At 47.6% G+C, this 23,297-nt stretch overlaps 1 protein-coding gene across 5 annotated transcripts in view; it reads left to right on the top strand.

Moving 5' to 3' along the window:
* SNX29 (sorting nexin 29) overlaps positions 1-23,297 on the top strand; it is a 510,437-nt gene that overhangs the window by 189,475 nt on the left and 297,665 nt on the right. For 4 of the 5 annotated variants that reach the window (XR_012380443.1, XM_025855499.2, XM_073899502.1 and 1 more), the window contains one exon: positions 6,046-6,128. Coding sequence is in view for 3 of the 5 variants with exons in the window: in XM_025855499.2 (XP_025711284.1) it covers positions 6,046-6,128 (83 nt within the window). In the remaining 2 variants the exon portion in view is untranslated. Of the gene's footprint in view, positions 1-6,045; positions 6,129-21,408; positions 21,520-23,297 lie in introns of all 5 variants that reach the window. The other variant, XR_012380444.1, reaches the window with a different exon arrangement.

The raw sequence follows: 23,297 nt of genomic DNA, 5'->3' as shown, positions 1-23,297 counted from the left end.
GCCCTGTTCACATTAGCTCAGGAGTCAAACCAGCCAAGGGAATCTGCAGACCCATGCTTATCAACCCTCATTGTTCAGTGGGATCTTGCAGGGCTTTTAGTTGTCGACTGCGTACATGGGCTTAATTAATTCCCTAAAGGTGTATGGAACAACGTGAGACCTTGGAATTAAGGACTGTGGGTTTGAATCTCAGGTTTGACTCCCTGGGCCGCTGCTTTTCCATCTGCAAAACGGGTACAGTAAAACCAGCCTCCTGAGGTACTGGTGACCACATGTGTGACAGAGTCAAAGAACAAGGACTTGGGGATGTTTACTTGTGAATTGTGACCCTGCCTTGAACCCTGTGATTTTGGTGGGCAGGGGGGCACTGCTTAACCTCTAGCAGACTCCATTTCTTCATCTGTAAAATGAAAGGAAATAAAATTTGGGGATAAGACCAACCCTTCCTGCGGGGTTGCAGTGCAGACGACACAGAGCCTGTGTGCACCATCTCTGACAGGGAGTCCCCCATGCAGAGGCAGACCCTGATGCGTCGTAGAGAGAAGAGGGGCTCGCCTAGTAAATGTGTAGGCATCTTTGGAGTGAGGCACAGCTTTTACCTCTAGGAAGTCTTGGCCCTGAGCTGCTTTTCCCTTCTTAGCTACCATGGAGGAATTTCAAGGAAAACCTAGAGTTCCCAAGTGCCCACCTCTGCCACAGTCCACATGGGCCACATTTTTCTAACAAAAACTTGGTTCTTTGCCACTAAAATTTGTCTCCCAGTCTTAGGGGGTTGTGTCCATTCTGAAAAAGCAGCATTTCACCAACTTGTAGGATAGCCAGTGTGCATGAATACATCGAAGGCCCTGGGAAGCTCTGGGGCAGTGGGGGGCGGGGGAGAGAACAAAGGTGTTCAGTGCATCTCTCCCTGACTGTGTCTACCTGTAGTCCCCATCGCCCTCTTTCCACGGCCTTTTGTCACCCCCTTGAATACAGTTTAGGAAGTGCACTTTGAAATACCTTGCCTGTATACCTTTACTTTAAAGCAAAGATTCTCTGTCCCAGATTTTGGTCACTGCACCAGCCTCATGGTTTGGGCCACACCTGTGTCCCACCTGCATTATTCTCTCTTCAGTGTTCTTTCAGTCCATTTTTGAAAGCCTTTGAACTTCTTTTCAAAAGATTCTTTATATCACAGCAATATATGGAAAATCAGTTTCTAAAAAATCTAGAAGAATATCTCAGTGTCTAAAAAAAATAAAAAGATTGGTAAACCTCTAAAATGATCTTGGGAGTGTACCGCATTTGGAAGATTCTGTTTAAGTTCATTCGCTGTGTGTGTTTCTCCTCTTTGATGGAACTGTGAGGAAGTTAGCTCCCGCTGCCCTTGAGAGTAGAGAGCACTGGATAAGTACTCAAGGGCAAGTGGGGGAGGGGGATTTCTGCAAATTTATCTCGGTGAGATTGGTTTCCTGCTGCAGTTGCTTGGGCTATGACAGACCCGGTCTGCCTGACAGAACCCCACCCCACTCCTCCTTGTTCTGTGGTTTTCTCATCATTGCCCTTGTGATGGCTGAAGGTACCCCTAGTTACTTGGAGGTAGATGGGTGAGTTACAGCTGAAAGGCCAGATTCTTGGAGAGGTGCTAGCCTTGGCAGGTGGATCACTGACTGGTCCCAAATGGGGTGAGAAGCCCCCAGCTGCACCTGGAGCAGTGGTGACTACACTCTGGTGGACGGGGAGAAAGCAGTCGGACCCTCAGGACTTGCTGGTGGCCCATGTTACTAGAAAGTCTGAGTGTAGGTGGTTCTTAGCAACAGTAGTGTCCCTGCCCCCAAATTTTCTAGATGGTTTTTTAGATGATCGGTCAGGGTTTGTTATTAAATCAACTCTGTTGGTTACAAAAACAACTAGATGAGGTAGGGTGATCTTCAGCTGAGCTGTGTCCTCCTAGAATGAAAGAAGGGGAAAATCCTATGAAATGGAGAAGAGGGAGTTCCCCTAAGGTCTTAACGGACAGGGTGACAAACACCTGTGCGTCCTTGATCAGCGCTGTCCTCCTCACAGGCTCACCACGCAGGAGTTGCCAGTGTAGATGGGGTGGAGGTGCCTCCCCCTGTACAGGTGACGGGGTGGCCTGCTCCATAGCAGCTTCAACTTTCCTCCTTAGCATTTTCTTAGTAAGTTCTTTAAGGCTTAAAAAAAATACTTACGAGACTAGATAGTGAAAGTGTTTTTTGCCTGCAAGCATAACTTCGCTGTAGAAGATGAGGGAACAGGGCTGAGCAACCAAAAGAGAAAGAGGCCAAAAATAAAAGCCCTATGACCTCATTGCTCAGAGGAGTCTCTTGGGATACCGCCCATGTGCACCGTCATCAGGGCTGTGTGGCGCACATACTCCCTCATGTGCGTGCACACATACATGCTGGGGGGTGTGTAGCAAAGAGGTGAAGCCCCCTGGCTCTGAAGACACACTGCCTGTAAGCTGATGTGCCCAGAGCCCTGCTCAGGCTTTGGTCTTCCCTGCTCACTTGGCTCTTTACCTGTTGAGGCTGACGAGCACCTGGCGGTGGGACCTGTGGTGGCTTGAAGGCCCTTGTCGGGAGATGGGGGGGAATGAGTGAGCCTGCACCACCCTTCCCGTATTTTTCATGTGCTTGGAGGGCCTCAAGCCTTTTTATAGTCAAGATTCATTTAGTTAACTAATGCATTCTATTATCTCATGAGGTGTCAAATAAAAAGGCATTTTTAATTTGCTAATCATAATAGACCTGTGTAATAAGAATGATGGACTCTCTATGGCTCTTCTAGCTACCAATTAACGTCCTGTCAGCTGGTTGCAAATTAGTTGTCCAGAGCCTGGGAATTATTTTCTCGGCCTGCTGATGTGCTTTTTTTTTTTTTTTTTAAAGTTTATTTTTGTTAGCAATCTCTACACCCAGTGTGGGGCTTGAACTCATGACCCCAAGATCAAGAGTTGCATGCTCTTCTGAATGAGCCAGCCAGGTGCCCCGGTAATAGGTTAAGTTTTAAAAAACAACAACAACAACAACAACAACAACAAACATAGCGTTTTGGTGGGGCAGGAGCTCCCTGGTTTTCAAAGCCTCCTGCCCTCTACTCCCTCTTAGTCCTGGTTGGTACTGTTTCTTGGCCTAGCCTGTGTGACTGTAGTGGCCATCTAAGTCTGTATTCCATCTTAAGAGAGACAGGGCGGGAGAGGATGCTTAGGAGCCTCAGTGAAAGCAGTGGGCTGGACGGAACCACACACACATTGACACACACGCACATGAGCGCATACACACATGCACACAGGTTGCCCCATATCAGACTCCTGGTTTTGCTCTTGCTCCATTGGGGAGGCGGGGCCAAGGGCATAGAATCTCTTGGTATGATCTTTGCAACTTCATGTGAATCTATAATTACTTAAAAAAAAAATTGAACCAAAAGGGCCTCGTCAGGTGTTTTGAGTTTCATTCATAAACAGAGCCAGTAACCTGAAAGTGTTAACTGCCCACAAAAGGCAAACAAGTTCATAGGTAAGAAACTGGGATGAATTTATGGCTCCCAGAGGTGCTCATCCAGTGGTTTGATGTACTCTGCACTTTCCCTTCATCTCGTTTGAGATCAGTTTATATTAAAAACCTTGGTTTTAATCTATCACATCTAATTTTGCATATTCTGCCATGTGGAAGATGCTCTGCCATGAACCCTAGTTAAATGAGGCCATGAAGAAATGCAGATAAATTGCTTTCCCTAGTTTTCAGGTCCTCTGTGACTTGAATTCACACGTGGAGAGGAGGTGTAGGTTGGGATGAGTGACAAGACTCTGCCGAGGGAATCCAAGAAAACAAGCTATATGATCCACGTGTATCAGGGAACATTTCCCTTCCCCAAACCTTTCCAGGACTTGTTAGTTGCTTAGCTTCAGATGTTTGCTATTCACATCACAGATGGTGGAAGTTGCAGACACCTTTACAAACATCCGTGAGAAGCTGTCTAGGAGGAGGGAGGGGGGTGATTAAGGGACTCCTCTGTGGTTCACTCTCTAGAGCTTCTGAGATGAACGCAGCCTTCTCAGGTGACACCTAAGTATATGCTAGACTCTGCAGTTGGTGATGTTCTTTCTGCCAAAAGTACAGAAAAAATAGCAAACACAGGGCTGAAGTGTAGTCACATGCATGGAAAACAATACTGACGATGGGCAGTTGAAGTTTATACCCTGAGTAAATGTGTGGCGCACATCCATACCAAGGAGTGGCATTCGCATCCATAAATAGAGGGAGTTAGAAACTGCCTGTGTGGTGAATTGTTAAAGAAGATGACCCAGTTGCGGAAAAATTTATAATACCCGGTTTCACAAAGTAACCTATATTTGAGTGTATTCGGTTTGTAGTGACTATATGAGTGTGGAGGAAGTCTTGACATGTATATCTGGATTTTCACCACTGGTTACCATGAGGAAGGGGGGTGAGTGGAACAGTGAACAAAGGGAAAAAGACTTCAAACAAAAAAATGAAAGGAGTGTGAGAAATGTTTCACCCAGGGAAAACAGATTAACTTTGTGTGTGTGCGTGTGCGCACGCGCATGCCTAGAGAGAGAGATGATAGCATAACTACAGAAATGTAACTGGGATTGATTTTAAGGTGTTGGGCTTTCAGCTGACTTTTACATTCCTGCTTAAATGTCCTCTGATTATTTTGCGATGAGCATTTAAATTTTTATAAAAGAAACCCAGTCTTAAAGCTGTATTCATATTGAGGAAATGTTCTCTCGTATTTATTTATTTTTTTAAAGATTTTATTTATTTGAGAGAGAGAGAGAGAATGAGAGAGAGAGAAAGCACATGAGAGGGGGGAGGGTCAGAGGGAGAAGCAGACTCCCTGCCGAGCAGGGAGGCCGATGCAGGACTCGATCCAGGGACTCCAGGATCATGACCTGAGCCAAAGGCAGTCGCTTAACCAACTGAGCCACCCAGACGCCCTCTCTCATATTTGAAGGCACTCAGGCTCAAGACCTTTGGGTGAGAGGAGGAGTAGAGTCAGAAAATGTGGAAGAGGCAACTCTCCCTGGGGCGCTGATGACAAACCAAGTTCAAGTCCCAAAGGAGATGGAGAAAAGCTCTTCTGGGCCTTGGGGACAGAGACACCTGTGCTTGTGTCTTGGCAATGTCCATTTCTTATGACCTTGACCTTGGCCGTGTGACCCTTGTCACAGACCTTATCTGTGTCCCTGTTCTTCTTTATAAATTGAGGAGAATACTATTGGGTCATTGTGCCTAATACATGACAGGCATTTAAACATTTTCCCAATGAATGAAGAATGAACGAATGCATGCTTGATTCAGCAAAGTCACTTAGGTAAAGTCTGAGCTGTGTGACACTCAAGAATTGGTAGTTTTCTCCTTCTCATTCTTGTGTTCTTTTCCTCAGCCAGTGTACCTGGGGTTTGACCTTGGTAGAGTAGGGTTTTGGTGGAGCCTGAGTTCTGTGTTCCATGGTGTAGAGTCTTGTGTGGAGGTGGGTGTGGACCAAGCTGCTGGTCTTTATGATTCCCTTTCCTCTTCTGTAAAATAGGTGTTGTAATGACACATCAGAAAGGTTAAAGGAGATGATAAAGACTTCACATGATGCCTGGTAAATACTAAATGTTCATTGCATGTAGCTGCTAATAAAAAAAGACTATTCCCCAGGTTGAATAGGTGGTACTTAGTATATGCTTCCGTAAATGGAGAGAATATTACTGAGTGCCTGACACCGAATAGGCACCTAACAGCTTGACAGATTCAGATAATCCGAGCACCCATGTCCGCATCCTGACTTGGTAGGAACTGGATCCAGTTAGCATTTGCTTTCATTATGAATGAACGCTTGTTGCAGGCATTCTGCAAATGTGCCCTTGCTAATGTAGTCTTCCCCAGCTAGGATTTCTAAAACAAAGAATGTATTACTATTTATAAGACGAGCCCCATGTGTTTTCTTTACACAGATTGACTCCCCCCCCCGACTTAAGTCTAAATTGCCAGTTTTTAAAAATGTATTTTTTTAACATTCTTGTACCTGCAGAGAAAACGAGGTGCTCAAAGTCCAACTGAAGAAATACGTAGGAGCTGTCCAGATGCTGAAAAGAGAAGGTCAAACCGCTGAAGGTGAGGGGGAGACTGAGCTTGGGTGGGAAGGGGGCCAAGCTTTTTCACCTTCATAGTCCCTGTGCCTGGTACACAGGAGCCACTCAGCATGGGATGAGTGCATATGCAGATGAATTAGAGAAATAGTGCTGGTCAGAAACTCTGGAAAACAAATTAGATGGAACATCCTGCTGTGTATTCTTGGTACATGCATAACTCATGTCCTAAGACTTAGTTGCTGGATTACTAGCAACGGTTGTATTAATTTGTGTGCCTAGGGAGTTTTATGTCTGAGGTCTTGAGATACTTGCCTGGTAGAGAACATTGCAGCATGATTAAGTCCCATCAGACCCGTGGTGAAAGCAATAGAACCCCAAAGTGGTGGAGAACCCGAGCTGTGGAATTAGGCTGACCTGGTTCCAACCCCAGTTCTGGGTAAGTTCCTTCATCTCTCTATACCTTAGTTTCTCCATCTGTAAAATGGGGTTAGTTGACAGTCCCTACCTCATGAAGTAATCCATGTAGACATCTTAGCATAATGCCTGCTATAGGGTACGTACTGAGTAAATTTTAGCTGTTGATATTATTAGTCAGAAATACAAGTAGAGAGAAAAATGATCACTTGACCAAGATTGCACTAAAGGAGGTGATAGCATACGCTTCGCCTCTCTGCATTTTGGCTACAGTTTAACTGTCACGAATCAACTAAAACTTGTCTCAGTTTGGCTGGAATAAAGTATATTTCACTTTGGCTGAAATGTCTTGCAGCCTTCAGCCAAATTACCATTAAGAGATTTCCTTAAACACAAATGAGCTCTTGGGATGTAGACATTGTAACAAAGGGGTGGACCCTCCAGGCTCATAGGTCTTGGGAGTCTGCCAAACCTGCATTTGAATCTAGGCTCACCCAGTATAATTTGAGGTGTTGGAGTTATTTTGCCATCTGTAAGTGGAAACATCCCACCATTGTCAATGGAGGTAGTTGTGAGGATTTACTGAAACAATGAATGTGAAGTTTCCAGTATGGCACCTGGCCTGTAATTGGTGTTCAGTAAATGGTAGTTATGTTTCTTTGTAATAGAGGGAGACAGGATTGGAGTCAGGATGTGATTTGCATACTAATAACAGAAAGGCTTGAATTTTGTTTAAAGCTTTTGTGTTGATTATGGTCTCTGGTTGGCTTCAACATCTTGGTTATTATTATTAATTTTTTATCACATGCCTTGCTTGGTTCATAATTGGTCTATAACTGTTACCAGTCTAGGGGTTATCATTGCAGAATTAATCATGTCTTCCTCCGTGGGCTCATCACTTTTTCAAACAGACACTGCTTTTATGGCCCTGAATCCATTTTACCATGTGTTCTGGGGGTGTCAGTCTTTTGACTTTGACTCCGCATCTTTTGTTTCCCCAGCACCTAGCTTTTGTAGTTGCTCATTCCATCCATTATGTGTTTTGAATGAGTAGTATTTGTCTACCCTTTACCCTTTCCGGGCAGCTTCAAATCTGTTTCCTTTGAACTTTGTCACCCTGTGAAGAGTAGGTTTTTTCCTCTATTTCAATTTTTTGATTTTTCTTTATTTTTTAGAAAGTTCATTATTGGAGGCTTAGGAGAGCTTAAGGGGCTCATATGTGTATCTAGGGTGGAAGTGAACCCAGGTCATTTTCCTCTGAATCCCTGGTTCTTTGCCTTACAAAGTTCTTAAACTGGAGTCCACAGAGGGCATTACCTGGGGAACTTATTAAATATGCCTGTTCTCAGGGAGGAAGAGTGCTGCTCTTGTCGGCAGTGGTTTCAGTGGATCTAGGATGGGCCCCACGGTTGCACGTCCAGATATGTGACTCTAATGCACGTGATACATGGATGGCACCCCACCGCCTTTTGAGAAATCCGTACTCTGCTTGCTCAGAACTAGGGTTCAGGGCAGTAAGAATATTAAACCTAGGAGAAAAGAAGCACTGTTTGGCTTTTGTTTGATTGAAAAACGTCAGCACTATAAAATACATTTCAGAGTATGAGCATTATTAGAGTCCTTCCACCGGCATGTAGGTACGTGGAACCCACAATGTACAGAATAGCTTTCTGTGGCAGCTGTAGTTGCCCGTCCTGAGGCACAGCCTGGATGTTCTGAGCTGAAGTTGGGGATGCGCCTTCGGGATGCTGAGACCGCCCTGGAATGGATCGGAGCAGAGACCGTGTGGAGGGTCTTGTACTCCTTGTGACAGCAGTCCTTCCTGCGAAATTCAAGACTATCTACCTTCTCAGTGGGTCATCTGTCACTGCACGGTTTATCTGAAAGTCCTCGGGTGTGGGTGTGAACTGGTGGGTGCTTGGATGTGACTTAGGCCCTGTAGTTCATGCCTTTCACTCAGAAACACTAGTGCGCACCTGCTCTGTGCCAGGCACCGTGAAGCAACCTCATGAAAAGGTACTCTTTTAAAGAGCTTTAACCTAATTTTCAAGTGACGTCCTCTATTAGTCAAGCAAATTGGGGCTCACTCCTCAACCCCAGCTAGTTGCTGACTCATGTTGAACTACTGAGTGTGTGTCCTTGTCAGGCTGTGGTAACTGGGGGTGTCTTGGCCAGGCTGGGATGGCCAGGGTTGTCTGGGGAGTTGGAGGAGTAGGGGGAGGGAGAGAGGCTTTTCCCATTCGTTATTTCCTTGGCTCCTGGTGTTACAGGGGTGGACATAGAGATGTATACCAGCTTCCTAAATTCTAGGTGCGAGTTCAGAATGCATTTTGCACAATATAAGCCTTTTAGTTTGAGGTTATAAAGATTCTTTTTATCGTTTCGCAACAACTTCTTTATGAAGGTGTGAGCTCTCATCAGTAAGGAAAAGAGTGAAAAAATAATTTGAAGCCCCAAATACCTTCAGGGTTGAATTTATTGCTGTGGCTTGTGTTGGGACCCCCACCTTCATTGTTGTGGAAAAATGCCTTCAGGATTAAAAAAAAATTAATAATGGACCATTAGAATAGATTGTTAAAACATTTAATTTTGTAGATCTCAGATTCCCATTGTCATCCTTTTTTTTTTTTTTAAAGAATAGTATTTTCCCTCTAAGAAAATTGAGTTTTTTTTTTTTAAGATTATTCATTTGAGAGAGAGTGTGTGCACAAGCAGGGGGAGTGGCAGAGGGAGAGGGAGAAGCAGACTCCCCATGGAGCAGGGAGCCCGATGGGGGTTGGATCCCGGTACCTGGGGTCATGACCCAAGCTGAAGGCAGATGCTTAACTGACTGACCTACCCAGGTGCCCCGAAAGTTAAGGTTTAATCAGCAAAATACTGAACAGCATTTTGGCTGCCCTCATTAACTAACTGAAGGAATTTTTTGTTCCTAATGTGGTCCAGAAGTGTGAGGTTGGGTTATTCACCACTCAAGTGCTAGTTGGCCTTGCTGAGATCTGATTTCCCAGAAGCTTATGCCTTCCATTGAATATTTGGATCTCTCATCCTGGCATGTACTGTCTGCTCCCCATCTAGCTTTTGAGCTGTGGCATGAGGGCTGCCATGTCCACAGTGAACTGGCTTGACCATTAAGCTTGCAATGTGGCTCTTACTTGGTGTTTAATTGGTTCTGTTAAGGAATTCAGACATTCCTCCTCTCCAGCACAGGGCACTTTCCCTTACTGAGGGAGAGCAGGAGATGGCTCTCCGGACTTCATGTTTCCATCTATGGCTTCTCTGAAGTTTGGAACCTAATACATCAAGTTGGCTTCTTGCCTGGAGAAGGCCTTCTGGCAGCTCCCTGAGGGGCCTGAGGAGCAGGCAAACCCACTCAGATACTTGCTAGGGTGTGTGAACAGGACTGGCTCATTCTCTCAAGAGTGAACTCAAATTGGCCAAGCACGCAGAGAATGCTGTGTAATCAGAAGAGCAGTTCATTCAGTGGTTAGTGAGAAGGCAGATGGCGAGTAAACCAGGAGCCCAAAACTGACGCTCAGGCCCATCATTCCTTTGGGTTTACCAATTTGGGGAGCTGGAGTCTCCCCTGATGGTGGCTTGTTGAGTCCGAGAAGGGGCAAGTAGTTCGGTGCTTCATCTGTTGAGCATCCTGACGGCCCCCACACTGGGGGAGGGAAAGGTCTTGGCGCTGCAAGCCCATGGAGATGATGTTCCCTGGCTCTTTACATGGTCCTTTTTCTTTTCTTCTGGCTTGTGGTTTAACAGGGTTCCGTGCTATTTCTTTCAGATGGTAGTTGAGAATTCCCTCTCTCACCAGAGAATGTGCGTGTGGGGTTTTTCTGTGAGATTTAGATATTTTGTACTTGCCTCATAACCAGTAGTCAGCAGATGACTTTGTTTCAATTTAGAGATGATCCTTAATCTTTGCTTGTCTCCTTTCCGCTCTAGTTCCCTGTAAGACATAGACACAGGACTCTCCAGGAAACTCCAGCTTGACCTGTAGCCACAGTCCCCCTTCCCTAACAGATTTCGACCCAGGTGTAGACCCAGGAACGCCCCTTGTGAGGGATTGTTGGGTCTGTAGAATTCTCACCCAGTGTGGACCGAGAGAGAAGAAAGTCCATGGGGGTAGGTAGTTGACTTTTTAATCAACCCCACCCAATTGAGAATCTCATCAACCAGCTCTGAGCGTATTTGGCTGGTGGAAGTCTCCACGGGGAAACGCAGCCTCTGGATGGAGGCGCTGTGCTGAGAGCCATGAGGACTGCAGCTGGGGAGAGGCCTCTTGAGGGGGAAATCCCGTCAGGGCTGCGTCGGGGGCGTGGTGTGGCGAGTGGCACCTCCTCCATTGCATCGACCATCTGGAGAAAGAAGGAAGGCTTGTTCTGTCAGGGTCCGTGCGTCTTTGTCCAAGGTGCCATTTCCTCCTGAGCAAGTGGCCCTGTGTGTGGCCCATGAACGACGCTCACAGCCACAACACTGGGGAAACCGGCACTCCACATGGTCCTAGCAGCTCACGATGGATGTGGGTGGGTGAATGACTTCTGTGGAAGGACACCATGGACTCCCCTGCACAACTGACAGGGGCCATGTGACCTTTCTGTGACTCCGTTTCTTCCTCTGTAAAACGGGAATTGCAGTAGTGACTTCCTTATGGGGTTTTAGGGAGGATGGAAGTGGGTTAGTACATGGGAAGCAGTTAGCATCCTGTCTGACACCAGGCACTCAGTACATACTGGCCACTGATGCTCTGGTCACTACCTCTACCTCTCTCAGCCCTTCTGTACGATCCTAAAATTAGGATGAAAAGAGTATGTACTTCATGGGCTGTTGAGAGGATAAATAGTAATTAAATGAGATAGTGAAGAGAACATGCCCGTGTCCGGCTCTGGGATCTAGAAGATGCTCTGGTAGACAGAAGGATGGTCCCCCAGGGACGTCCATGCCTGGTGCCCAGGACCTGTGGATATGCTGCCTTAAGTGCCTTAAGCAGAAGAGACTTATTGGATGTGGGTGAGTGAAGGATTTTGATAAGGGGAGATGATCCTACTCTATCCAGATGGCCCCAGTGTAATCACAAGGGTCCTTACAAAAGGGAGGGGGAGGGCCAGGGTGGGAGAAGATGTGACAACAGAGGCTGGAGCGAGGCAGGGCCCCAAGCCAAGGAGTGTGGGCATCTTCCAGAAACTGGGAAGATCAGGAACTGGGTTCTCCCCTCGAGCCTCTAGAAGGAGCACGGCCCTGCCGACAGCCTGATTGTAGACTGTGAGACATTCGAGACTTGTGGCATCCTGAGCTCTAAGGTAAGAAATTAGTGTTGTTCTAAGCCACCAAGTTAATGGTCATTGGAGCAGCCGTGGGAAACCAACACAGAGGGTGAGTTGAACTGAGGTATTAATTTCACCCCTGATGGGCATGGGGACCATCGTCATCAATGTCTTACTCCACTTGTAGTGGGAGGTTGAGGTTTTGAAGGTTGGGTGTTGAGTAAGAGGACCCCAGATGGACGAAATGGGACCTCAGGGAGATCTGTGGCCTTTGAGTGGCAGCACACGTGGGTCAGGAAAGCCCACTGTCCCTGACACATGCCCGTGCATGGCGTGCTTGTCTGGCCCAGCAATGGGAGCCCTTGCCCCAGGCACACACACTTGCCCCACCCTAGGGTTGCCGTCACCAGCCCCTGTGGGTGATTGCTGTCACCGCCTGCTCTGGACATGGGAGGTGAGGCCTCCACGCTGCATGGTTGGGCCTCGCTATCTGGTGGACCATTGGTGTTACTTTTTCTTGGTGTGGTCGGTGGTGGTGTGGTCAGTGGTGGAGTGGTTGATGGTGGGGTGTGCAGCTGTGGAGGCCAGTGTCTCAGTGTCCCACAGGAGGACCTTTGGGGCGGGGGGGAGCTTCTGTTATTGTTGGAACCCCTGGATCAAGACATCTCTGAAGACAGGCACTTCAACATTTTTTTAGGCCAGATAAAACTGGATTTTATGACTGTTGTAGTCAAGAACTCCGAATGATGAAACCATAGGAAAGGGGAAGCCATATGTGAACTGTAGTTAAAAAAACAAAACTGTGTGTGATGAGAAGAATGTGCTTCTAGGCATAAGCATAAGAAGGGTCATATGGGGTCTGGCACATGGCTGGTGTGCGGCTGGAATGAAGCCCCTTCAACTCGCCCACGGCCGTGCTCTCCGGAGCTGCCATGGGTCTTCTGTCACCTACATGCCATGCAGCTGGGTCCTACAACAGCTCCCCTGAAATGTCTCTTCATTCATGTCATGAACATGTGTGGAGCACATACCACGGGTCAAGGACTGCTCAAGGCACTTTGAACACAGCAGGGAAAAGAGCAGATAAGGTCCCTGTTCTTGTGGTTTGTAGAGGGCAGTGAGGGGCACAGATGGCGAACACCGAAGGGGGTGAACCATTGAGGTACTCCGACATACCGATAAGCTCTGTGATGAAGATAAAGTAACATAAAAAATGAGCGAGAAGATTGAACATGACACAAGGCGGTCAGAGGAGGTGACTGCTGAGCAAAGACCTGCCTGACAGGCTGGGGTCAGCCATGTAGACACTGGGAAAGAGCATTCCAGCAGAGGGACTGAGGCACTTGCGTTAAGAACCAGTCTGGTGTGTCCGAGGAAAAGCCTGATGGTCAGGGTGAAAGAAGGAGGTGGGAATGGAACATGGCAAGAGTCAGACCACAGCCAGCACTGGAGGCCATCATCAAAAGGTCTGGAGTGGCTTTTAAAAAGCAGACTGATGTGATCTTATGTTTCCATGAGGTTCCACGTTTACCCTACTGCAACCAGACAGGAGCACATACACAGAGTCATGAACTTCCTTGCAACTGAAGAAGCCTACCTCAGACCAAGACATCTTTGCCTCTGTCACCAGGGGCAGGAATGCGAGGCCACCCAAGTGGAGATGGCCCAAACCTGCAATAGTTTAGTCCGCAGGACACAAAGTTACACCCCACATGCCTAAGACACATGAAGGCTCTAGGAACCCCCTCGCCCATGGCCATCCATCTCCACAGAATCAGGGGGTCTCAACTGTCCTGCCCTATCTTCTTGGAGCCCAGGTAAACAGAAGCCCATGAGAACAGGGAGCACACACACTCTTGAACAGGGGATCAGTTTGTTTTGTTTTGTTTTTTTAAACTTCTTCTGTTTCTTAGAGTCAACTTTGTTTAAATTGCTCCCAAGCTTCTCTCATCTGTCAGGTTCCTCCCACTGTACCTCCTGCCTTGCCGCTGATGACTCCGCTAGCCACCAGCAACAGGCCATTTTCTTCTCCCTCTATCCCTGAACCCACAACAGATTGATTAAATGGAGCCACTGACAGGAGCATGCCGCCTTAAATCCATCCCCAGGGAATAAGATATGGTAGCCAAGGCAGAGGAGGACAGCAGAAGATACCTAACGAGAGGGAGGGCAGGAGCAAGAGCCTCACGAGACACACCAGACACTTTAGCATCTAGAAAAACGGACTCCCAACAAATAAGAGCCCCTCACAAGGACAGGATGGACTCCATAGCCAGTAAAGAGCTAACGGTTTGCCATGAGCATAGGAACTACGGAAGCCCAAACTCAAGCTTAAAAGCAGGCAGGGGAGATTGGTGGAATTTTTGCTCTTAGTAACAGAAAGCTCAAGGCTAGGCTGCCTTGTCAAGCACAGCTGCATTCAGGGGCTCCAACACCTCAGCTCCTGTCCGCCACCCAGCTCGGCTCCTCCCTCTACGCAACGGCCTCACATGGACACAAGAGAACGACAGTGGCCCCAGCCTTCCCAGCCCAACAGGAAAGAACTGTGTCCCCGGCAGCACCAGCCCTCTCCCTCAGTCCCGAGAGCCTGCTCCGATTCCCAGGTAAACACTCCCCAGGCGAGCCCAAGAGAAGCCAACACCAAGCAAGGTTCTGTTGAGCAGGAGATGCGGTAAATTTCTCAAGTCTGTTCTTTGCTCTCCCCAGTGTTGGCGGGGTGTACTGGTATGTGTTTAACCACTAGTCGTCTGGGGGAAAAGGGCGTGATTTAGGTTGCTAGCTGATTGTGGTGTAGATGCTCCCACTGTGGCTGATTCCTGGCTGCCAGCCCTGTGTCCCTGAGGGCCGTGCTGGGAAGAATGTACACGCTGGGCTCCTGTGAGCTGCCGTGCCCCAGCCCCCGCACCCCACTGGCTGCCCGATCTCAGGCAGGCGTTCTCATGCTGGCAAGAGGCTGCCTGAAGCTCTAGGTATAATCTTCTCAGCAAACCAGCAGAAGAGCGTGCTTCTCTTCCCCACCAGTTTCCTTGTAAACGGCTCTGCCAGCTTTCTCCCACTTAGAGCGGATCCGTGGTTCTCAGTCTTGGCTCCACATTGACTCCCCTGGGGAGTTGTAAACACTCCCCTGCTTGGCCCCTGGGAACCACTGCCTTGGGAGGATACTGCTCTCAAATTAGTGAAGTTCAAGGTCAGCCAGTGTGCTACAGATGTGCCAACAGTCTGATTCCTGACCAGCAGGAGAGGTCTCAGACCAACTGAGGCTCTGTCTTTTTTTTTTTTTAATTTTTTATTGTTATGTTAATCACCCTACATTACATCATTAGTTTTGGATGTAGTGTTCCATGATTCATTGTTTGTGCATAACACTCAGTGCTCCATGCAGAACGTGCCCTCTTTAATACCCATCACCAGGTTAACCCATTCCCCCACCCCCCTCCCCTTCTCATTGAGGTTTTGATTTGGATTTCCCTGATGCCGAGCGATGTTGAGCACTTTTTCATGTGTCTGTTGGCCATTTGGAGGTCTTCTTTGGAAAAATGTCTGTTCATGTCTTCTGCCCATTTCTTGATTGGATTATTTGTTCTTTGGGTGTTGAGTTTGATAAGTTCTTTATAGATTTTGGATACTAGCCCTTTATCTGGTATGTCATTTGCAAATATTTTCTCCCATTCTGTCGGTTGTCTTTTGGTTTTGTGGACTGTTTCTTTTGCTGTGCAAAAGCTTTTTATCTTGATGAAATCCCAATAGTTCATTTTTGCCCTGGCTTCCCGTGCCTTTGGCGATGTTTCTAGGAAGAAGTTGCTGCGGCTAAGGTCGAAAAGGTTGCTACCTGTGTTCTCCTTTAGGATTTGGATGGACTCCTGTCTCACGTTTAGGTCTTTCAACCATTTGGAGTCTATTCTTGTGTGTGGTGTAAGGAAATGGCCCAGTTTCATTCTTCTGCATGTGGCTGTCCAATTTTCCCAACACCATTTGTTGAAGAGACTGTCTTTTTTCCATTGGACATTCTTTCTTGCTTTGTCAAAGATGAGTTGACCATAGAGTTGAGGGTCCATTTCTGGGCTCTCTATTCTGTTCCATTGATCTATGTGTCTGTCTTTGTGAGGCTCTGTCTTTGATCTCCGATCTGGGTTTGGCCTCAGAACCTGTCTCCACAGAGGTTCCACCACTTAAGAAGATGGTGGGTGGGTAGGGGGGAGGGGTGCAATGGAAGGTGTTCACTGCTGTCGAGTTCACACGGTACTTGTACCGTGCCCACCCTCGGCCCCCCTCAAGGACCCACGGTGGGTGTCAAGCACATCTCCTTTCTTTCTGTAGTCTTTCCTTCCCCTGCAATCTTGCCTGTTCTCCTTCGTGCCCAGAGTGCCCTCCCTCCGGGCACTGCTCATGAAGCTTCAGTGCAGTCTGGCCACGTGCCCCCAGCCTGACCTCTTCCTGATCTCTGCTCTTGGCTCATCCAGTTTCCCTTTTCGAGAAGTGCCATTTCCCTTCCTCTCTCGTCAGGCCAGATGTTGCTTTTATTCTAAGAGCCTGCTCTACTCTTGTCAACATAAAGAAATCTAATTCCACCGATCCTTGGGTTTGTTGAACTGTTGCACTTAAAAGCATCAATCAAGGTCTGGCATTTGATTGCTCACTCTCATGAGTTTGTAATCCTGTCTTCTGGGTGTGTAGTCTGTCTGACCACACAGAGGATCATAGAGACTTCCTTTTGTTTTGGTGTGTGTTGACCAACTGCACGATAGGTATGTGATAAAACTTTGTTGCCAGACTCCACCCAAGTAATCTTAGGAGTGATTTCAGAGTAATAGGCACATTGGTATAGACGGGAACAGCATTATCTGAGAAAGAAGAAAAGTTTGGGGAAGTGATTTTACTTGAAGAGGAAGAGAAGAATTGTTCTCCCTTTTTCCAGGACTGACCCACACCACTCTGCCCATGGCCCATGGGTGGTCCCACCCAGATGCAGAGGGGTCTGGGGACTGTCGTCTCTGGCTGGGCAGCTGCTTCCCTACAAGGGAAGGGGAGTAGGGGCTCGTGCCAGTCATGCTGGGTACTCATTTGATGCTTGTGGTGTCTGTTTTCAAAGCCAGTTGTGTGGTTCCTTAAAAGAGACCTCATACCCAATGTGCTTATTTTGGGGCTTATACCCTTTGGAGTCTAGGAAGGAGTGCTTGTAAAGGTCTGCAGTAGAAAGAGTGTCCAGGGGCATCTGGGTGGCTCAGTTGGTTAAGCATCTGCCTTCGGCTCAGGTAATGATCTCAGGGTCCCGGGATCGAGCCCCGTGTCGGGCTCCTTGCTCCGCGGGAAGCCTGCTTCTCCCTCTGCCTCTGCCCCTCCCCTTGCTCATGCTCTCTTTCTCTTTCTCAAATACATAAAAATCTTCAAAAAAAAAAAGGGGGGGGCCAAAAATGTGGCAAAGACGTGTCTGTAAGAAATATTGATTCCTTTATCAGTCATTAATTGGGATGAAGAGACCATGTTGTACCTACCCATTGTTGAAAGATGTTTCTGGTGTCCCCTTCACGTCTTGGCTTGTTGATGGTAAGAAAAGATGCCCTTGGATTCACTCAACAGATATTAATTGAACACTGACCATGTGCCAGGCACTGTTCTGGGAGTACTTCTGTGAATGGCCGGTACAGGCTCTACCCCTGAGCTGACAGCTTAGTGGGGGAGACTGTAAGAAGGTAGGCAAATAGATCTTTATAAATGATTCTCTAGGAATCACCTAGAGAAATCTTTGGTTGACAGTGGAAGAAAAGGTTCCATCCATTGTGTACGTGGAAGGTGCTAGACCCTGTGCCAGGTTCTTAGCTACAGCATCTCTGCAAGGTTGGTGCTCTTGTTATCCCCATTTTACAGATGTGGAGAAACCAAGGCTCTGAGAGATGGATGGGGTCAAGGCCACCATATTAGCGTTCTCCAGAGAAACTACTGCATATACACATACGTGCAAATATGCACATGTAGAGATGTGTATCCGTATACAGGTCTCTGTACATGGACCTGCCTACATGTCTGCCTATCTAGATTGGATTGATTTAAGGAACTGGCTCATGCTATTGTAGAGTCTGGGAACTTGAAAATTTGGAGGCTGGCAGGCTGGAGACCCAGGGAGAGGTTGTTGCAGTCCTGAGTCTGAGGCCATCTGGAGGTGGGATTCCTTCTGGGGAGCTCAGTCTTTTAAGGTCTTCAGCTTAAGGCCTGTTCCCCTTTTATTGGTTGAGGTGCATCCACATTATGGAGAGGAATTTGCTTCACTCAAAGTCTACTGTTAAAATGTTAATCTCCTCTAAAAAAAAAATACCATCATAGTGGCATTCAGACCAATGTTTGACCAAGTACCTGGGTGCCATGGCCTGGACACATGGGTACATGAAATGAACATTCCAGTCTTCTGCCTAGGAAAAGGCCAGGCCAAGGTTATAGCCAGGTCTAGGCTCAGTGCTTGCTTTCCCCGCACCCCTACACCTCTGTTCTCTTGGTAGTGTCCTGCGTGGTAAGATCTGTTACATTGTCCTGGGCCTCAAAGGTGGTGGTGTGTAGGCGCTGACCAGGAGCTGCCTGCCTGTGTGGGGCAGCCTGGGGCGGCGTGGCATCTACCCCTTCACTTTATCCAGGAAAAGCTCTGCTCCCTTCCCCTCCTCTCCCCGGAAGACTGATGAAACCTGTTCGTGGGCCGCCAGCCACATGCGGAGCTGGCTCAGAGCAGGGGGGCCTTGGAACTGGCCATCAGACTCGGGGAGATACCACTTCTCCGTAGCGGTGGAGACCACGCATGCTACCTGCACCTCTTTCCTTTTTCAGTGAAGGCTCCTCCTTCTACAACGAAAGGAGAGGAGGTGCATGGAGGGAGGCAGCCGTAGGTTTTCCTGCTGGTGGGATCTGGGTTGAACCGCCGCGCTTTGACTAGTTCTGAATTCTTGGAATAAGTTTTTTTTTTTTTTTTTTTTTTAAAGATTTTATTTATTTGTCAGCACAAGCAGGGGGAGTGGCAGGCAGAGGGAGAAGCAGGCTCCCCGCCAAGCAAGGAGTCCGGTGCCAGATTCGATCCAGGACCCTGGGATCGTGACGTGAGCAGAAGGCAGATGCTTAACTGACTGAGCCACCCAGGCGCCCCTGGGAATAAGTTTTTATTGCAGAGCTTCTGTGTGTTCATTTGAGGAGCAGAGATGATAATGTTGACTTGATGCAAGCATTTGAAGTTTCAAAGGGATGACATATGTCAAGTGCCAGGCAACTGTTGACATTATTTTGGATTAGAGATGCATTTTGAAGGGTGTCCAGGCTGCAGAAGGTCAAGGCACATTAGCAGAACACCTGTACATTAATTTCTGAAAGTGGGTGAATAATTGTGGTGATAATTGTAGAGTAAATCTCCTTGAAAGCTTTGCAGTCCTGGTAAAACAAAATTTGTGTGATGAGATGGTTTACTGACCTTTAAATCACTATCTGAACCAGTAGCTCGGTATCTGGCCCCTTTGGCAGTGCTCAGTATGGCAGCACCCAGGGAGCCATTCCTGGGACAGTGGCCCAAATTCTGAATTTTTTTTTAATGACAACTTACTAGAAGAGTCCGGGGAATAAGGTACCCAACACCCAGTGTACGCACCACCCAGATTTAACAGATAATTTTCCAGATTTATTTCAGATCAATAAAAATAAGTTTTAAGTGTCATTTGGGATGTCCTTACTGATGACATCCATGTGTTTCCAAATGAACACTGGTGGGTGGCCTGGCTTGTGTGGCCTGCCTCACTTAAGCTAATCCTGAGGATTTCAGAGGAGGGTTAGAACTTGGATGAGCCAAGCCAGGCTCCTCACATGCCCACTTGTGGAAGGGGGTGAGGTGGGAGCAACTTCTCCTAACATACTGGGTTGAGAACGGGGGCGGCACTCCCCTGAAGTAAGGATGGATACTGATGTTAGGGAGCAAGAACACTGAGGGTTGTGCAGCTGGAGAGACGTGGGAAATGGAGCATCTCTGGAATTGTTGTTTAGGAGAGGTTTGATGGTTTTGTTGGGTAGGGCTTTGGAGGCATTGTCTTGACACTGCATCTGCATAGCATGAGCTCTGTTTTGGTTGAATTTGTATGTTCATTTGGGCTATTGTATCAGGTGGACTAGGTTTGGCTGCATTAAAAAACAAAAAAACAAAACCCAATCAACAGTGACTTCCACAAGATTTTTCTCTTATCTAACACAAGTCTGGAAACAAAGTCTCATCTAGGGCGAGTATGATGCGTTTATGATCATCAGGAATGCAGACTGCTTTTTCTTTGTGCTCAACCATCTTCAGTACACAGTTGTTTTATCTTCTTGATTGCCTCATGGTACCCATGTGGTGGCTGGTGTTCCAGCCATTACATCTGTATTTCAGGCAGGTAGAAGGAGGAAGTGGATAAGGGCAGAACGTGCATTTCACAGCCGAATTCTATAAGGATTTAAAGCTTGAAGGATAATCGTGCTTTAAGGAACTTCTCAGGATACCCGCCCTCCATAACTTATACTTAGAACTCTTGGGCCTCCCCTAATTGCAAGGAAGGCTGAGAAAATGTGATAGCTTAATTGGCACATAAAGGAGGGATCATGAATATTGGGAAGCAGCGGCAGTCCCTGCCCCAGGTGGCTTTGGGGAAGGTGAGGCTGATGGAAACTCTGTGGGAGAAGTTGGGGGAGGGAGCTTGCCAAGGCTCCTCCCACCCCCCAAACCAGCCCTCAGTGCCATCACTATGGAGAAAAGCTTCATCAGAGGTCATCATGGCAAGAGGATCTGGTCCCGGTTTCTAGAAGTGCCCATGTCTCTCTGGGGACTGCCATAAAGGACAGTGTTTTATTTGCTCAACTTGATTTCATCCTCTGCAGGTTGCTTTCCCCTCCAAATCATTGCAAGAGCAATTGCCTGGAAATACCAAGTATCGATTCGTGATTTTTGTTCATTTCTTTTTTATTGTTTGGTGGGAAATGAAGGCCCAGAAACAGAGCAGGAGCACTGGCGGGGCCTCAGCTCCCCCTGCGGAGGCGGAGGCCCAGGCCAGACGTATATTTATCATTGTCGCTGTCCCTTTTTAGGGCCGCCTTGATGTTGCGATTTGTTGTGCAGTTTGTCAGTCAGCGTCTTGTTTGGTGTTCACGTCCTCTCCTTCCAGGAAGCTGACAGGTGGCTTGTTCTGTTAAATGCCACTTTGTTTCTGAAAGCTGCTGTTAGAAGTTTCTAATTACAGCTTTCATCAGGCATCCGGTCATTGTGCTTTGCTTGAGTGGGTAATGATGCCTTGTACCTCAGATGAGAGTGAGTTGTCTAAGTGTTTTTTTTTTCTCGGACTGAATAGAAAAATAGACCTCCTGTAAAGAGATAAAGCTGATCTCCCGATCTGGGGTTATTTCACTGGTTTACAGCCTCAGTTTCACTCTGCGTTTCTGTAGAAATACACTCCCTCCCCCCACGTCCTCCATGGAATGTCTTCTCACCTGTGTGTCTTCTGTTCACTCTGTCTAGAATCTCCCTGCTGCCCGCACACCCGCATTCACGGGCTTCACCGCCCCACCGTCATTCCCTCCAGCTCTGTAGTATTGCTGCCTATTTTGTACTTTAAAGTTTTTATTTCTTCCTTTCTTTAGTGACCCATTCAGTAAACACGTATACCAGGATGTGTACTCCTCCAGAGTAGCGACAGACTTGGTTTTGATGCCGTTGTGCAGCCAGCTTTGGAAACAGACGCCTGACCCCTGGTAGGTGGGGAGCAGCTGGTTGATGAGAGAGTGAAGGAATGAATGTCGTTGAGCCCTTTAGAATAATAGCTAGTGTGGATCAGGCATCCTATGGCCTGCCCCGCTCTAACTGCTTGATAGGCAGCCTTCCCGTGAGGCCAGTACTATTACCGTCCCCCCTGTACAGGTGGAGGAAACTGAATCTTTAAAAGGTCAGAACATGCAGTGGGGCCACAGTGGATGAAAGCCCCTGCTGTCCCCGTGTAAGCACTTGATTGTTGTTACTGTCAGCAGCACGGTCCAGTGCTTTGCTCAGGGCGCACGGCGGGCAGATGCTGGGACTGATCGTTGTTGTCCCAGCACAGAAGTGAATGACGCACAGTGTGTACCCCTCTGGAGCCCACAAACTGGGGTGACTGGGTGGCCCCCAGGAGAGGGGGCACCTGAATTTCTTCCAGCCTTCCAAGCCAGTGGGCAGGACAGGACGGGTTATGGACATGGAGCCATGCACCGGGCTTCCTGGGTGCACTCGACCGCAGTAATTGGGAGGCATTCTGGGTACGTGCTGTACCTGAAACTTCTCACCTTGCTGCTCACCCCTTTACTCTTGCATTTCTTTCGGATTCATAATCTCCCTTTTCCTGGGACCCAGTCCCTCCAAAAACACACCCTCCTTGCCCACAGGTGGAGCCAATTAGGCCAAACTCGGCTCGATCTTGAATTACTTGTGCCTTCATTTGCGCCTGGTTTGTCTCATTATCCAGCTATTAGCCGAGCGCAGGGGTCCCCCCTGGGCAACCAGGAAAGGTGCCTGCACAGTTTGAGGCCTTGCTTCTGTGCTCCTGGCTTCCTTCTGAGGAGTAAAATGAAGGGTTTGGAATAGACAGTAAGCAAATGTACACCCATGGGCCGAAAGCAGTCTGCTGACCTGGTAGCTTGCCTAAAAATGGTTTTTCAGCAACTTTATGGTTTGAACAGCAATTTGTGTTTTCTTGTTAAAAAAGAAACCATATGCGTTGTAGAGCAGGTAGGAAGAAAAGATAAGCAGAAAGGGAACGAAAAAGAAAAATCACAACCTGTCAGGCGTCACTAATAATCGGGAGCGTATCTTTCTAGATAGGTGCGGCACTTTGCCATGTGGCCTCTCATGGGACAAACCCTCCCCCACCTGAAGATTTTAGTGATCTCTGACCCCATATGACACACGGACCTTATGGGCTAAGAGAAGAACTGATGGCATTAGAAAAACCACACATGATAAATAATTTAATAGTGAAGTCGGGCAGCAGTACGGTACGACTGTGAATTACATCAGGTATCTGTCAGTGACCAGTCATGTGAGTGCTGAGTGCCAGGGAACAGGGTTTGATGGGGTGCAGGCTGGCTGCTTGCTGTCTTTCCTCCTTTCTCGCCTCTTTTCCAGAGTAGAGTGGGACAGTGTTCATGAAGGCAGCCAGTATTGGAAAGTGTTAGAACATGAAGGTGAGACTGTGGGTTTGGCCCAGAAAGTCCTAGCTTTGTCCTTTGCCGGCGATGTGACCATGGGCAGGTTACTTGGCCTTTGTTTTTCTGCCATTGCGTTTCGGTTTGGGTAGTTTCTGTTGGTAAGTCTTCCAGTTCCCAGACCTTTTCTTCTACACTTTCCCTATGATATGTTCATGGGGTTACACCGAGCTGTGGGGGATAACTGGGAAATGGTCTTTGTTTCCCATCCCGATAGTCAGGTGCCTGGCAAGAAATATTGGTGTTTTTCTAGCTAAAGAAGGAAGAATGGCTGTTAGGGCACACAAGCCTTTTCT

Source organism: Callorhinus ursinus, unplaced genomic scaffold, assembly GCF_003265705.2.
Source record: "Callorhinus ursinus isolate GAN/ISIS: 27379988/994484 unplaced genomic scaffold, GSC_fseal_2.0 scaffold13, whole genome shotgun sequence".
NCBI classification, from domain to species: domain Eukaryota; kingdom Metazoa; phylum Chordata; class Mammalia; order Carnivora; family Otariidae; genus Callorhinus; species Callorhinus ursinus.
This window is presented reverse-complemented; position numbering and strand designations above follow the sequence as displayed.